Below are 16,988 nucleotides of genomic sequence, written 5' to 3' on the forward strand. Positions count from 1 at the left end.
ATGAAAGAGACTGAGATACATTTCACGAGAAAGTAGGACGGGATGGTTGATTAACGGATCAAACGTGAAGAAGGTAACTCGTTAGAAAGGGAGACAACCCTAAAGGTAATTTCCCGTATGTAGTATCACACATAGTTCGATACAAGCAGGAAATGATAAAAAGACGTCGAACTAATAACATTGCTTTTTCATAACGATTGCATTAATATCTTCATTTCAGTTATTTGAATTATTTGAATAAATGTAATTGGACTGATTTAAACTTTTAATATTAACTTCGCATTGAAATTAAGAACGCTTATTTGTATGAATTCGTGCCTCCATTTTGTCTTAAAACCGACACACATTCTGGTACTACATATGCTTTTTAATAAGTGCCATAGGTATCTGTAGCTCACCTAATTACAGATTTATTTTTGAGCCGTGAGAACGGCTATAATGAACGACAATATGTTGATTACGAACGCGCGACTGAGCGTGGTGCAAAGGAAGCTGTATTACCCGGAGAAGGATGAATTGACTGGTACGAGAACAAAGAAAGGATATTCTGCAAGAGCAATGCAGCGTTGGGCATTTCAGTTGTGTTCATATAGTATGCCTTGGGTCGATGATTGGCTTGCAACTACCAGAAGCCTGCATCAACGCGACAGAAGTGAGACCCACGCGAGGAAGGGAGATAATCCTAATAAGTTGACAAGCACAAACCGTTTGCAACAAGGTTTATTATCAATTTGTTTAAAGTATATATTTTTTTTGTTCATAATTACAACATTAATATAACTAATAAAGTATAATATTGGTTGTTAAAATACTTACTTAGATGTTTTAAACTTTTATATTTTATCCTGTATTGTAATTACTGGCGCTTAGGTATGAACATTCTTATTTTTCTATCGTTCTAAAAGCGACCATTTTTGTGGCACTACATATGCTATTAGCATGTGCCAAAGGTATCTGTAGCTCACCTTTTACAGAAATATATTTTGGGCCGTGAGAACGGCTACACAGGAATTAAAAGATAACGACGATCATTGTGTAAGTTTGTGATTGATTTGCGATAACTAGAGCGAGAACGAAACACAAGATCTAGCCTCTTACCAGGGTAAGTGTGTATACACTTCCGTGATTGCCATATACCGATTGTGACAGTAGTTTGAATGGGATCAGACTGCACTGTTTCCGGAGGAAAGTTTCTGTTATGTCAACAAACATTAATTATCTTGGGCTATTTATGTAGATGTGTATCGTTTACATCATGGCAGAGGTCTTGAAAATGAAAGTCATGAAAATGTTTGTGGATATGTGCTTCAAGAAAAAAGATTAATATATTCAGTCTTCAACGTTGTAAATGCGGAAACGTGTCAGTCACTATCCAGTGTTTGTGAACAGTTTGAATAAGATGTGCATGAACTGCAAATTTGCCCGACAACAATTCCTCCTCTGTTCCCTACATTACTCCCAAAACTCAGACTATGCGAGACAACAGTTATTGTCAAGCAACACATGATCTCTCGCTCGCGGGTATATACATATATCAAACGTACATATTACTTGTGTAGAATTATATGACAACCTTAGAGTAGACCCAGTGAAATCATTTCGTCATAGAAGTCATTCAGCATGTATATTTAGGACATAAAGCATACATATTGAGTGGATCAAAGGAAAAATCATTAATGCATTTAAACTTTACTGTAGAGGCAGTATTTCGTTTGCTATCGAGTCTTGCTTCGGTAATAAGCAAGAGCGCCGTGACGCGCAAATTATGTCCCCTTACACGCTAACAGGAGCTTCTCCTGCTGTCCTATACAGGTGATACCTCCCCAAAAAAAAAAAAAATAAATAAAAATAAAATAAAATAATAATTGATGAATAAATTAGAAATACTAGAAATAATTAATTAGATAAGGTTTCTGACAAAAAATTCCTTTTTATTGTATTTTACTTTGGCGAAGTTTCAGTTTCGGGTTGTCGTTTTTTCATCTTTCCTCCCACACTAACTCCTATATGGTAGAGGTACATTGTGGCAACGTTCATCCAGATGTGAAGATGTACGACATGTATTTATTGGTCAAGACTGACATTTATTACGCTGCTAACATTAACCCTCATGGTGTGTAAATCTTACAATGGTTATTGACGCCTCGTCTATTTGAGAGGGTTATCCGAAAATTAGGTGTAAAATAATATTTTCCGCAAATTCCAAAATAGCAAAAACAATTAGACCCTCATACAGAATAATTTATAGATCCATTTTTAAAAAAATCCCAAACTTGTGTTATTGTATCTGTGGGACTTCCACTAAATACAGCTAGCCTGTGGGTCTCATTGTTTACTGGTTCGTGTCAATTTGACCCGATCCGAAAGTCCCGACGCCAACTTTTGTCCCATCATGCAACACTGCCCATGTGAAACTGGACAAGATGGCGGCCAAGTTTAAAGTTGGAGATCTTGTGTGGTAAGTTTTGTCGAATTTTCGAAATACGATCTGGGAATCGCTTGTCATTTTATTTGCATATCGGAATATTTATGTTTCCCGTGATTTCGTTTCAGGGCAAAGATGAAGGGGTTCCCGGCCTGGCCAGGAAGGGTGAGTTTACGGTCACACCGGCAGCGGTTTGGGCTTCGCTTGCAAGCGCATTGTGTGTCAAACACCTTTCACCGGAATACGCATATTTACCTTCTGATCAGCGTGTAGACTCATACCTTTTATTGTCTAGGGTAATAGGGGCCATTTTTCATTACTGCATTAACAACATAATGTATATTTACCTCCAGAACCAGCAAAAACGATACGAAAATATTTTGACTTACACAGTTATCTCCCCTTAACCGACACACCAAGCACCTGCCAACAACCTGATCTCTAATGGGTTTCACTGTCACATTGAGATCTTCGTTTCTTTTTGTTTTTGGGGCAATTTAATTTATTTACTTCATGTAAAACTTCAATTATATTTTCCATTATTTTGAGAATAGTTTTCATTCACGTTTACATTACAAAAGACATTCTTCTATATTACCATCAGTATCACTTGTGTGTAATTGTAACTGATGTAGGTTATTTGTCACACAAATACAATCAACCTAAATTGTATAACTTTTGCTACCATTGTTTTAAAGGATGTAGTTACTTTATTATTTTTCATTTAGAAATTACAGACATCTATCAGATCTGATGAAGATATAATTCTCATTTATTAACGTATGTGATTCTTTAATTCAAACTTAGTTTTGGGTCAGTCTGCAATTTTAGACTGGAGGTTATGGGTAAGCTTATGATGAAAATGTTGGTTTACCATGCTGAAGATCTAAGTGTAATGTGTGAATGCCATTCTTGTTGTCCCTCGCTTTTATGTTTCTGGAATAATAATAATGATAAAACATGCATTTAAAACTGAACAAGGCCAACAAAAGTAATTTCATGTACGTCCAAATGTATATTCTTGTTTCTCTCAAGTTACGGAAATCACATACATAAAAACATACACACAAGCTCTGAGGGAAGGGGAGTTTGCAGAAGAGATGTTTATGGTGTGACTTGTTCAATTGACAGACTGATTCAAAGAATGTAATTGTGTAAACCAAAAGTACTCAGGAACAAGTGCCCATCTCCTTATATGTGATAATTAAAACAAACAATTAACTGGAAATATCTCAAGCAACCACCATTATGACAGAATATATAGAAAATAGCCACAGACCTTGTCACATGAACCTCGGTCACATGTATCACCTGCTCCTTGGAAGAAAATTGATCAGTTCTTGTTTTATGTAAGTGAGTGGTTGACATTCATAATGTTGAGACCCGGGTTAGAATTGATCTTTGGTAACCCAGACTTGTTGTTAGAGGCGACTAACGAGATCGGGTGGTCAGGCTTGCTGACTTGGTTGACACATGTCATTGTATTCCAATTGCATAGATCAATGCTCATGCTGTTGATCACTGGATTATCTGGTCCAGGCTGGATTATTTACAGACTGTCGCCAAATAGCTGTAATATTGCTGAGTCTTGCGTGTAAAGCTAAATTCAGTCAATCAATCATAACATTGCAGAAATGTAACACTCAGGTAATAAGATGCTAGACCTGCTGGGACATCATTCTGAAGAATTGTGCAATGTGAAAATAAGAACAAATTGTAATTGAGTATCATGTATTTATTGGTTTTGTTGTAACTACAGTTGATCTTCAAATGTTTTACTGGGGTAATTTCTTTGAAGGGTTGGGTGAATTTTCAAAGAATAGGTTTGTCACATTGATCTTGAAACTGTATGCTGTTTTGACATTTAGAGACAGGATAATATGTTGATTTTTAAATTTGTTTTCATTAGAAGGAATGATAATGACATGTTTAATGAACACTTTGTATTGTTTACTATAGTTTGTCCTTGTTTCCTGCCCCAGAATTATAGATGTTCATGGATTTCAACTGTTTTCAGTACCCCTATAGTTGCATGTTTTTACTGGTTAAATTAACGCTTGTGCCCATGTTACAGTTGGTATCACTGCGGAGATAAGTTTCTTATGTTCAAATGGGTCAGATCCTACATAATGAGACATGTTCTATATGTTGTTTGTGTAAGAAGTTATCCTTCGCACAAAATTATCCATCAACTGATGGAGCCCATTTCATGAGAATTGTCAATGCTGTCCTTGTATGACATGTTGTGAGACAAGAAACTGACTTGCAGTAGTGTTTAACTTAGTTGTGAACATATCGGAAAACTATCAACACTTATTGTAATTGTTAGATATCATTTGAGACCCAACTGAAGACCCACTATGCAAGTATTGTAATAATGATCTATGTCTGTTTGTTTATGAAAACTAATCCTATATTGCAGCTGAAAACCCCATTCAAACATATTTCCTCCATGGTATATGTTTTTCAGGTAATCCAGCCCAAGGATGAAGTGAAGCGTCCATCCAACAAGAAGCCTCATCATTTTGTCTTCTTCTTTGGGTCTGAGAACTAGTATGTATTCAGCTGTGTATTTCTTGCTAATGTTTCTGATTTGGATTGTTTCTGGTTATGCTGCTCTTTCATCAGCTAACAACAAAATATGACAACATTTATCATTCAGATGAGGCTGCATTCATAGTTGGAATGTCATCCAAACATAAATATCTAGTGTCTTTAGAGTTAAACCAGGATTTTTGTGAAGATAGTATTTGCATGTGTAATTTCGACAGTACTGGGTACAACTTTAGAAGTCAACCTTGGCACCAGACATGAACCCCTTGTCAAAGTGGTGTTTGTTGTCAACCTAGGCACCTGACGAGAACAACTTGCAGGGGTGGAAATAACCTATTGTCCAACATCCCAGTCCAGAGTTTTTTTCTGTCGGGCAAGCAAATTTGTGTATTGTGCTGTACCAGTGTCCAGTTGACTTTCCAATGTTAATTATGTTATTTACAAAATCAACAAGAAAATATGTTTTCTTTTGTTTATCGTCCGGTTCGCATTCGTTTTGGTCAGAAAATAATTCAGAGTTACCTTTCTTAGTTCCTAGTGCATGCTCAAATCTTTTTCATACAAGCTCCTAACACCGATGTCATTGTCCATGTTTGGGATTTTATAACATTGACATGCACTGTTGTGAGTTTGTTAGATATTTTTAATTTAAGCTCCGTGCATCGACTTTGCTATGCATATTGGCGATCTCAGTAAATTTACATGGGCTGTTGTGAGTTTGTTTGAATTCTTGGCAAACAATTTGCTTTAACAATTACGTCTGCTTCAATATTGGGATGTCAAAACAATGCTCGCTTGATGGATCTGGTTTTAATAGCGCCGCACCCACTAAAAATAAAATGAAGTAAATATAAAGAAAAACAAACTGTATGATAATGAAAAGAGGGAACATAAATTTCGAGCAATGTGGGCTGACCGTATCTATAGGTAAGGTACAATGAAGAGAAAGATGTCATGACATTTTATTGGGAGAGCTGAATACATTTCTGGAAGGCACTTCTCACTTTAGGATTGATTATATCATATAAATCATATTGTGCCTCTGATGTACATCGAGAATGTGAAATTTTTGACAAACACATCATAAAATCACAACGAAATTGGGGCATCTGGTGACCCAACTAGCAGTGGTAGTAGCAGAGAGGTCAATGCATCTAGTGGTCAGTCTGTGGCATGTCCTTTACTCAAAGCTTTCAAAATCTGGGATAAAACTGTCTATGGAAAAACTTTTGATTACAGCATTTCACATAGCTAGACAAGGGAAACCTCTCAGTGATTTTGAACTTACCCTTGATTTACCTGAATGTTTACTTGAATGTTGACATTGGCAATTCATACAGGAATCGTGCTGGTGCCAGAGAATTTGTAAAATCATATGTTGAATAACCTAAGAATGTATCGCCATGTTTAAAGAAGCTGGAAGGATATGTGACGGTTATCCTAGTGTGTCTCTATGTCTTGGATGCGAATGTCAGTCACTCAACGAGCAACTGTCAGATAAAATAGTTATGTTGAAACTTGAATGAACATAACAGCATTTGTCACACTATATTGTATCTGTGTCAAACTGAATAATTTCATCATAATGTTGTATCAATATATTTTACTGGTACAGTGGAAAAAATATCAGGCAGAGCTACAGATAACTTGTTGGGTCATTGAGTTATGTACTCGCTCTTGTTCATCTCAATTGGGTATCCTAATTTTCCTTTGAGTAACCAAATAAATTGCACTCACCTCACTCAAACTCAATTGGGTATTTTGCCATTTTCCATTAATTGTAAAAATATATATAATAAAGTTTAAATGTTAGTGTTTGTTATTTATATTTGATTTGTAATATGAAAAACGATAAGAAAGACTGCATGTTGTCAAATTTATGTCCTCTCTTTATACCTCAGTTATTTTATTCTTCCACCGGTTTGTAAGCTATGATTCGACATTTTTGTGTGTACGCATGTAAGATCACATTTATTCAGTATTTACAAATATTCAAACATACTGGTACACAAAAGACTTAATAGGAATTGAGTTCTTACATAAACATTTGCGTAATTTACACAGATACGCAGCTTATCTGTACCTCTGTATCAGGGCAAGTGATGTCACATGGGCCACTGTCCCAATGTACACTAGCAATTTTAAAGTTGTTTCCACCCCTGACTTGTCAAAGTGTTGTTTGTAGTCAACCTAGGCACCAGACAAGAACCCCTTGTCAAAGTGTTGTTTGTAGTCAACCTAGGCACCAGACAAGAACAACTTGTCAAAGTGTTGTTTGTCAAGTCAGGCACCAGACAAGGTCAAAGTGTGTTGTTTGTAGTCAACCTAAGCACCAGACAAGAACCCTTGTCAAAGTGTTGTTTGTAGTCAACCTAGGCACCAGACAAGAACCCCTTTGTCACCCTTGTCAAAGTGTTGTTTGTAGTCAACCTAGACTAGCAACCTGTCAAAGTGTTGTTTGTAGTCAACCTAGGCAGACAAGAACCCTTGTCAAAGTGTTGTTTGTAGTCAACCTAGGCACCTCAGACAAGAACAACCTGTAGGCACCAGACAAGAACAACCTGTCAAATGTTGTTTGTAGTCAACCTAGGCACCAGACAAGAACCACTTGTCAAAAGTGTTGTTTTTGTAGTCAACCTAGGCACCAGACAAGAACCAACCTGTCAAAGTGTTGTTTGTAGTCAACCTAGGCACCAGACAAGAACCCCCTTGTCAAAGTGTTGTTTGTAGTCAACCTAGGGCACCAGACAAGAACAACCTTGTCAAAGTGTTGTTTGTAGTCAACCTAGGCACCAGACAAGAACAACCTGTCAAAGTGTTGTTTGTAGTCAACCTAGGCCAGACCAGAACCACCTGACAAAGTGTTGTTTGTAGTTGGTCAAAGTGTTGTTTGTAGTCAACCTAGGGCACCAGACAAGAACCCAAAGTGTTGTTTGTCAAAGTGTTGTTTCAACCTAGGCACCAGTCAACCTAGTGTTGTTTGTAGCAACCTAGGACAGAAGAACCACCTGTCAAAGTGTTGTTTTGTAGTCAACCTGACAAGAACATCTTGTCAGCAAGTTGTTTGTAGTCAACCTAGGCACCAAAGTGTTGTTTGTCAAAGGCACCAAGTCGTCACAGTGTTTTGTAGTCAACCTAGGCACCAGGACAAGAACTGTCAAAGTGTTGTTTGTAGTCCCTTGTCAAAGTGTTGTTTGTAGTCAATAGTCAACTTAGGCACCAGACACTGTCAGACAAGAACAACCTGTCAAAGTGTTGTTTGTAGTCAACCTAGGCACCTGTGACAAGAACCGAACCTGTCAAAGTGTTGTTTGTAGTCAACCTAGGCACCCAGAGTGAGAACAACCTGTCAAAACAATAGGCACCAAGAGCAACTACTAATGTCAAGCGCTGTTTGGTCAACCTGACTAATCAACCTATGCCCTATGTGCTTGCAGTGCATGGATCCCAGAAGAAAGTATACACCTGTATGCTGACAATCGCAACAAGTACAGCCTCACGTCCAGAATCCCTCGCGGCTTTAAGGAGGCCATTGAAGCTATAGAGGATGCGCTCAAAGCTCTGCCAGCCAGTGTAAGCTAATGTAGAATTGTGCACACCATTGTGGCCTTGTTTCAGATGTCTTGTATTTTGACATTAACAGACAGTTTGAGAAATCTCCTTCTGCGTCTCACCTGGTATGATAATAATTGCATGGTCAAGTTTTGACTCCCATCAGTCAGAGAATATTTGGTCTTGAAAATGTGAGTGGTTCGCAGGTTCTCTTCTCTTGACCACTTGGTATATTTTCTTTGCTTGATGTTGGGTTCTTCAAAATGTCAGTGGTATATGGCAATACGATTTTGCTTGAAGTTTTACAATTAAGTTTTGAAAATAGATTTCCCTGATTATGTTTTCTAAGGAGTTAATTAATGCTTTCTGTAATGTCAGAATAGAAGTTTGATGAAGATGATTAGACTGAGTTAGCACTGAAGATTTCATTACTTGGGATGCTTTAATACCATCAGAAATTGTTTCGGGTTGTTTTTACTTGAAACATCTTGTACATATTTCACTTACCATATGAAGGTGATTGCTAGTAAAATCCCGGACAGCTTTATCTGGCATGAGTGAAGTTTGTACTTACAATGCTTGGTGTATTCTGCTGTTAGACAAGTGATGTCATGTTAGACTACTTGTGCAGCCCAGCAAGCACTGATAGTCGGGACCAAGGTATGTCCTCTTTCAGGTGGCTGTCAAGACCTGTGAACTGCCTTCTATAGATGAAGAGCTGGCTCAGATCTTCCCAACAACCGGCACAAAAAAAGACGGAGCAGCTCACAGAGACTACTCCAGGGAACCCTTAGCTGGCAAGAAGGTAAGTCCACTTGCAGGGACCATTTGCAGCATCAGCATTGCCCTCTATAGACAAAGAATACTCAGGCAGAGCATGGGATCTCACTGAACTGACTTACTAGAGCAACCTGGCTAGATAGGTGCTTGTTGTCTCAAAGAACTGGAATATCTGGCTGAGGCAGCTCGTTGGTAGGTTCAGTTGGAACTGAATCATCTGGCTAGAGGCAGCTCGTTGGTCAGATAGTTGCTAAGTTGGTCTCAAAGAACTGAATCATCTGGCTAGAGGCAGCCCATTGGTCAGATAGTTGATAAGTAGAGGAGGCAGCTCGTTGGTCAGATGGTTGATAAGTAGGTCTCAAAGAACTGAATCATCTGGCTAGAGGCAGCTCGTTGGTCAGATAGTTGATAAGTTGGTAAGTTGTCTCAAAGGAACTGAATCATCTGGCTAGAATTGAATCATCTGGCTAGAGGCAGCTCGTTGTCAGATAGTTGATAAGTAGGTTCATGGAACTGAATCATCTCGCTAGAGGCAGCTTGTTGGTCAGACAGTTGCTAAGTTGGTCTCAAAGAACTGAATCATCTCGCTAGAGGCAGCTCGTTGTCAGATAGTTGATAAGTAGGTTCATGGAACTGAATCATCTGGCTAGAGGCAGCTTGTTGGTCAGACAGTTGCTAAGTTGGTCTCAAAGAACTGAATCATCTCGCTAGAGGCAGGTCGTGGGTCAGATAGTTGATAAGTAGGTCTCAAAGAACTGAATCATCTGACTAGAGGCAGGTCGTTGGGTCAGATAGTTGCTAAGTTGGTCTCAAAGAACTGAATCATCTGGCTAGAGGCAGGTCGTGGGTCAGATAGTTGCTAAGTTGGGTCTCAAAGAACTGAATCACCTGACTAGAGGCTGCTCGTTGGTCAGATAGCTGCTAAGTTGGGTCTCAAAGAACTGAATCATCTCGCTAGAGGCAGCTTGTTGGTCAGACAGTTGCTAAGTTGGTCTCAAAGAACTGAATCATCTCGCTAGAGGCAGCTCGTTGTCAGATAGTTGATAAGTAGGTTCATGGAACTGAATCATCTGGCTAGAGGCAGCTTGTTGGTCAGACAGTTGCTAAGTTGGTCTCAAAGAACTGAATCATCTCGCTAGAGGCAGCTGGTCAGATAGTTGATAAGTAGGTTCATGGAACTGAATCATCTGACTAGAGGCAGCTTGTTGGTCAGACAGTTGCTAAGTTGGTCTCAAAGAACTGAATCATCTCGCTAGAGGCAGGTCGTGGGTCAGATAGTTGATAAGTTGGGTCTCAAAGAACTGAATCACCTGACTAGAGGCAGCTCGTGGGTCAGATAGTTGCTAAGTTGGTCTCAAAGAACTGAATCATCTGGCTAGAGGCAGGTCGTTGGTCAGATAGTTGCTAAGTTGGTCTCAAAGAACTGAATCATCTGGCTAGAGGCAGGTCGTGGGTCAGATAGTTGATAAGTTGGTCTCAAAGAACTGAATCATCTGGCTAGAGGCAGGTCGTTGGTCAGATAGTTGCTAAGTAGGGTCTCAAAGAACTGAATCATCTGGCTAGAGGCAGGTCGTGGTCAGATAGTGCTAAGGGGTCAAAGAATAGTTGCTAAGTTGGGTCTCAAAGAACTGAATCATCTGACTAGAGGCATCTGGCTAGAGGCAGGTCGTGGATCAGATAGCTGCTAAGTTGGTCTCAAAGAACTGAATCATCTCGCTAGAGGCAGGTCGTGGGTCAGATAGTTGATAAGTTGGGTCTCAAAGAACTGAATCACCTGACTAGAGGCAGGTCGTTGGTCAGATAGTTGCTAAGTTGGGTCTCAAAGAACTGAATCATCTGGCTAGAGGCAGGTCGTGGGTCAGATATTTGATAAGTTGGGTCTCAAAGAACTGAATCATCTGACTAGAGGCAGGTCGTGGGTCAGATAGTTGATAAGTTGGGTCTCAAAGAACTGAATCACCTGGCTAGAAGGCAGGTAGTGGGTCATATAGTTGCTAAGTTGGTCTCAAAAAGAAGAATCATCTGACTAGAGGCAGGTCGTGGGTCAGATAGTTGATAAGTTGGGTCTCAAAGAACTGAATCATCTGGCTAGAGGCAGGTCTTGGGTCAGATAGTTGCTAAGTTGGGTCTCAAAGAACTGAATCATCTGGCTAGAGGCAGGTCAGATAGTTGCTAAGGGTCATAAAGAACTGAATCATCTGGCTTGTTGAGGTAAGTTAAGGGTCTCAAAGAACTGAATCATCTGGCTAGAGGCATATAGGTCAGTTGGGTCAGACAGCTACTAAGTTGGGTCTCAAAGAACTGAATCATCTGGCTAGAGGCCGGTCGTGGGTCAGACAGCTACTAAGTTGGGTCTCAAAGAACTGAATCATCTGGCTAGAGGCCGGTCGTGGGTCAGACAGCTGCTAAGTTGGGTCTCAAAGAACTGAATCATCTGGCTAGAGGCAGGTCGTGGGTCAGATAGTTGATAAGTTGGGTCTCAAAGAACTGAATCATCTGGCTAGAGGCGGTCGTAAGGGTCAGACAGTCAGATAAGTAAGTGGGTCTCAAAGAACTGAATCATCTGGCTAGAGGCAGGTCGTGGGTCAGATAGTTACTAAGTTGGGTCTCAAAGAACTGAATCATCTGGCTAGAGGCCGGTCGTGGGTCAGATAGCTGCTAAGTTGGGTCTCAAAGAACTGAATCATCTGGCTAGAGGCAGGTCGTGGGTCAGATAGTTGATAAGTTGGGTCTCAAAGAACTGAATCATCTGGCTAGAGGCCGGTCGTGGGTCAGACAGCTACTAAGTTGGGTCTCAAAGAACTGAATCATCTGGCTAGAGGCCGGTCGTGGGTCAGACAGCTACTAAGTTGGGTCTCAAAGAACTGAATCATCTGGCTAGAGGCAGGTTGTGGGTCAGATAGTTGTCCCTAATGTTTGAGGACAAAGACATTTCTGTTCAGTCAACTGCAGGCTGCATTACTGCAAGGTTCTGTTACAAGACAGGATTTAAAAAGCAGTTCATGTGATTTTAAGTCCAAATTCTAAACCAAGGAAGATACCAATTGGCTACATTGTTTTCAGGTACGTGTGTTCTCAGAGCACCACATGAAAGAGATGAGAAGTGATGGAAAGAGGGAAATCTGTTATTTGATCTTTAGGATTAAGGTTGCAGACTTTTGGTTAAATACTTCAGCTGCTATAGCATGGTTGGTTTTGTCTATTGTCTATGCAGGTTAGGTTTGTTGATCTGAGTACCACGGGGGCTTACATCACTAGTGAAAGTTGGCAGCTCTGTACACAGCAAGTCCTCTAGCATCACCCTGGGTTAGATGTTACTGTATAAAGACCTCAGTGGGTTAAAGTAGAACTACTTCGTGTACGTGATGTTTTGTTATATATCCCCCTTAACCACAGTCCTGTGGTAAAACGTTATAAATGGGTTGGTGAGTGTTTGACATGTCACCTCCACCTACATCCACCCCAGCTGCTCACTGCCTCTCACTGCTAGATCTGCACTTCTCAACTGGTCTCAGTTATACTCTATGTCACTGCAGTACCTGCTCCTCTATACATCATATTTTTCCATATCCTGACTCATGCCAGTTATGCTTGTCTCCTCCTCCTTGCAAATGATAGTGGAACACTTGAAATCCCTTGAAGTTCCCTTCTAAAAAAGCGGACATAAAATCACTCACCCATGAGTAGCGTCCCTTTCCTCCCTTTTGGCGTCCAAATGGTCTCATGATCGGCCATATTTGTCACTCTCTCCTTCTTCGCCCTTGAGGACGGTTGTGAGAGCACCTGGGTCCCTATATGGCACATATCCTTTTATATTTTCGGACCTTACATCAAAATTATTGCTGTATATGGTTTTAAGGATTATATTCTACATTACGGTTTGAAATTTGATCTAAATTTTCCGTTGTTTGACATATGTTTTCTTCATAATTACATTTGATGAAAACTTGTATTAGATTGTAGGTACCGACCTTCTATCAAGTGTCTGTGGCTGACCCTCATTTATTATGTCCTGATTGCACTGTTTCATGTTCTTTCAGCTCTTGCTGTAAGTTTTGTGTAAATATATCTTCAGGAGAAGTTTGAATTTAATAATTACCTACAGACTTTTTCCATCCATAGGCGTGCTAAGGACTGGAGTCAAAACTCCGAAGGTATTCACAAGTCATGTCTAAATCGAGTGATTGCGCTGATAACCGTGTGTTAACCACTGCTACAGATATTCATAATTCCAGTGAATTGCCGAACGTTTCTCGGGAGCAGGTCGATGTACCAGGGGTGAACGCCGGAGGCCATAAGAGATCATCGTCTACTGAGCTGACCTCATCGCAGATGAAGAAGGCTAAATCATCATCTTCGCAAAAGAAGGCTACTACCATGAAGACTTCAGTGAAGTCTTAGATCAGCTCTACACAGAAGACAAGGTCTTTCTCAGCCGAGATTGTTCCTCCGGAAGAATGTGGTAGTTTAATACCTGAAGTCACCATCGTCAGTAAGAAGACGAAGCCTGCTTCTACAGCTACATCGGCATTGTTATCAGCGCAAGAATTGACAGAAGACCTATCAACGCAGACATCAGGTACCAGAGATAGCAGCAGCGTCAACTCTTTACAAGTGCAGCGAGCCTTAGATGATGTCTCTTCAGTATCAGATGTATCATCCCTGCAGCAGTCTCTTCAGACAACGCAGAACTTCAACCCCGGGACTGTTCATGCAACAGTTTACAGACCAGATGAGCTCCTAGAGGTAGCCCCGGAAGAGGCCGAGCACCTAGGGGTGCAAGAGGAATCTAGTGCTGAAGACCAGGTTCAGAACGACTGGAGTCTTCCACCCCAAGACGTTCCTGTATAACCTTCGACAGTGGGTGGACATCTTCAACGTTACTGGGAGAATTGGGGACTACTACAGGACGACTACGTATCCTAGATACTGCGCAGAGGATACAAGATACAGTTGGAAGCCACTCGGTCGCTAACAAGCAACCCGATGGCCTTCATCTATGCAGCTGACCAGATAGAGAAACTGGACAATGCTATCAAGACCCTTCTCGACAAAGAGGCAGTAGAAGAAATAGATCAAGATCTCATCACGCCCGGGTTTTACTCCCCAATTTTCCTGGTACCGAAGAAGAATTCCAAGGAGAAATTTCGGCTCATCTACAACATGAAGAAGTTCAACCGGGAGTATCTACGCAGACCAGCATAATTCAAGATGATACATCTTCCTCAGCTCCGATATCTTGTTTGTCCAGCAGACTACCTCGCCAGCATAGATCTACAAGATGCGTACCTACACATCCTGATACATCCAGACTCAAGAAAATACCTACGATTCCTTTTCAACGGACATCACTTCCAGTGGAAGGTTTTACTGTTTGGAATATCGTCGGCCCCGTGGTTGTTTACTCGAGTGACCAAGCCCATCGTCATATATCTACATCGTCGAGGTCTACGCAATGCTTTCTACCTGGACGACGGTATTCAAGCTCATCACAATCCCAATCAACTCAGACTGCAACTAGACTTCACCATCAGGCTGTTCACTCAACTAAGTCGCAACTGGAGCTGAAACAAAATCTGCAATTTCTAGGAATTGGACTCATCACACCAGTGAATCGCATAGTCGTTCCAGAGGATCGTTGGGTCAAGATACAACAGATGATATTTCAAGCATTCTCTCCGTTGACACTACGTGCTTGACAAAGCATGCTCAGTCTGCTCACCTCAGCTCAAGACATGACTCGCAGAGGGAGATTACAGTTGCACCCACTACAACACCCACCTAGACAGTCTAGATCCGTTAATACTACCGGACAGCCTGAAACCATATCTCCTATGGTGGACTCGGAAGTCGAACGTTTGCGGAGGAACCTTTTTTCAGAGCCGGTTTGCAACACTCATCTCTACGTGGATGCCTCCCTAAAAGGATGGGGTGCGCACTTCAACAAGAAAGTTGCAGCAGGAAAGTGTTTGAGTCAGGATCAGAAGTCACACATCAATCTGTTGGAGATGAAAGCAGTAATCAACGCTTTACAACATTGGTCCAGCATACTAAAGAACGCACGACTCATGGTACACACGGACAACTCCATAGTGGCGTTTTACATCAACAAACAAGGGTAAACAAGATCAACAAGTCTGCTATATCTCAGCTTTCTCCTGTTCAGCATAGTCGACGACCTGAACATCTACATGAAGGCATGCCACATTCCGGAGCAAAGAATGTCATAGCAGATGCCCTGTCTCGTCCACTACAACCATCCCCGACAGAATGGATGTTGCATCCAGAAGCATTCCAGTTCATCAGACAGACTATAGGATCCCCACTAATAGACCTGTTTGCAACAAAGCTCAACAAACAGCTACCAATGTTCGTCTCACCGATTCCAGATCCTCAGGCATCTCATGGGAAGGACTAAACGCTTACGCGTTTTCGCCTCCTGCACTGCTACCACAAGTACTACAGAAAATCAAGCAGACGACTACGTTGCTAACCCTGAAACTACCAGCGTGGTTGGACCTACTCGTCCATCCACACACCAAGCAAGCTCACGGGAACCTGACACTGTTCCAGCTACATGCGTGGAGCGTATTAAAGCTTTCCTGAAGATTAGAGGGTACTCAGCCAGAGCAGCGAAAGCAGTTAAACTAGCTCTATGCAGATCAACTCGCAACTTGTATGACAACAAGTGGTAGAGATTTGAACAATATGGAAAGAGGAAAGGCCTTTACAGCGGTGAAAGCAACACATCCTCAAGTGGCAGAATACTTATGTCATCTACGACAGGCGAGACACTAATAGGGTTCAACACTCTCAACTTACTTAGCTGCCCTCAGTACAGTTATCACCATGAAAACGGGCATCAAGCTGATCTGGCACTACTACGCTCGTTCAAGTTGGAAGACCAACAAAAGAAATTTAAGGCTCCTGTCTGGGATCTCAACATAGTTCTACAAAATCTCACCAGTGATGCCTACGAGCCTCTAGAACGGACCTCCTTTGAACTACTAACTCAGAAAATACTGTTCCTGATCGCCCTAGCAACAGCTGCCAGGATGTCAGAAATACATGCTCTGGAGTTTGAACGAACACGATTTGAATCAAGATATCTTGACATCGTACATCTTGGACTGAGATGGGATTTTATCACCAAGAACCAACTGCCTGGTCAGCTTGACAGACAGTTCCACATCACAGCACTATCTACAGTACTTGGGCCACAGCATATGTAAGATCTATCCTTATTCCCAGTCGGAGCACTTAAAGTGTACTTACAGAGAACTAAAACAAGGAGACGAAAATTCAAGCGCCTATTCATCCCCTTATCCACCGGGATGCCCAGGGAAGTCTCTCGGACAACGATTACAATCTGGATGAGAGCCGTTATACTAAGGGCCTATAAAGCAGCAGGACTTGAGCCTCCACGAGCTTCTAATCCACATGAAGTCAGAGCCCTAGCGTCAACACTTGCTCTGCGCAGACACTGCTCGATTACAACTACCGGTATAATGTAGGGCTGCTTTGGGAGATCGAACACGGTGTTTGCCAACCACTTCCTCAGAGACATTGCCATCGAAGATGTCTCAGGCGTTCACCAGTTTGGGCCACTTGTTGTAGCACAAAAACTAACGGTTCCACGAAGGTGTTGAGTAAATCTCACCCCTTTTATCACGTGAGT

The 16,988-nt window shown here is 41.2% G+C and overlaps 1 protein-coding gene across 1 annotated transcript in view; it reads left to right on the plus strand.

The window, feature by feature from the left end:
• Positions 1-2,140: 2,140 nt before the first annotated feature.
• The window catches only part of LOC124292037 (putative oxidoreductase GLYR1 homolog), an 89,560-nt gene continuing 74,712 nt past the window's right edge, over positions 2,141-16,988 (plus strand). The window contains 5 exon segments of the mRNA XM_046729110.1: positions 2,141-2,458; positions 2,554-2,590; positions 4,896-4,978; positions 8,416-8,551; positions 9,207-9,335. Of these exon segments, the coding sequence (XP_046585066.1) occupies positions 2,424-2,458; positions 2,554-2,590; positions 4,896-4,978; positions 8,416-8,551; positions 9,207-9,335 (420 nt within the window). The 5' untranslated portion in view covers positions 2,141-2,423.

The sequence above is a fragment of the Haliotis rubra genome, unplaced genomic scaffold (genome assembly GCF_003918875.1).
Source record: "Haliotis rubra isolate DU_JTF1 unplaced genomic scaffold, ASM391887v1 Scf506, whole genome shotgun sequence".
NCBI lineage: Eukaryota > Metazoa > Mollusca > Gastropoda > Lepetellida > Haliotidae > Haliotis > Haliotis rubra.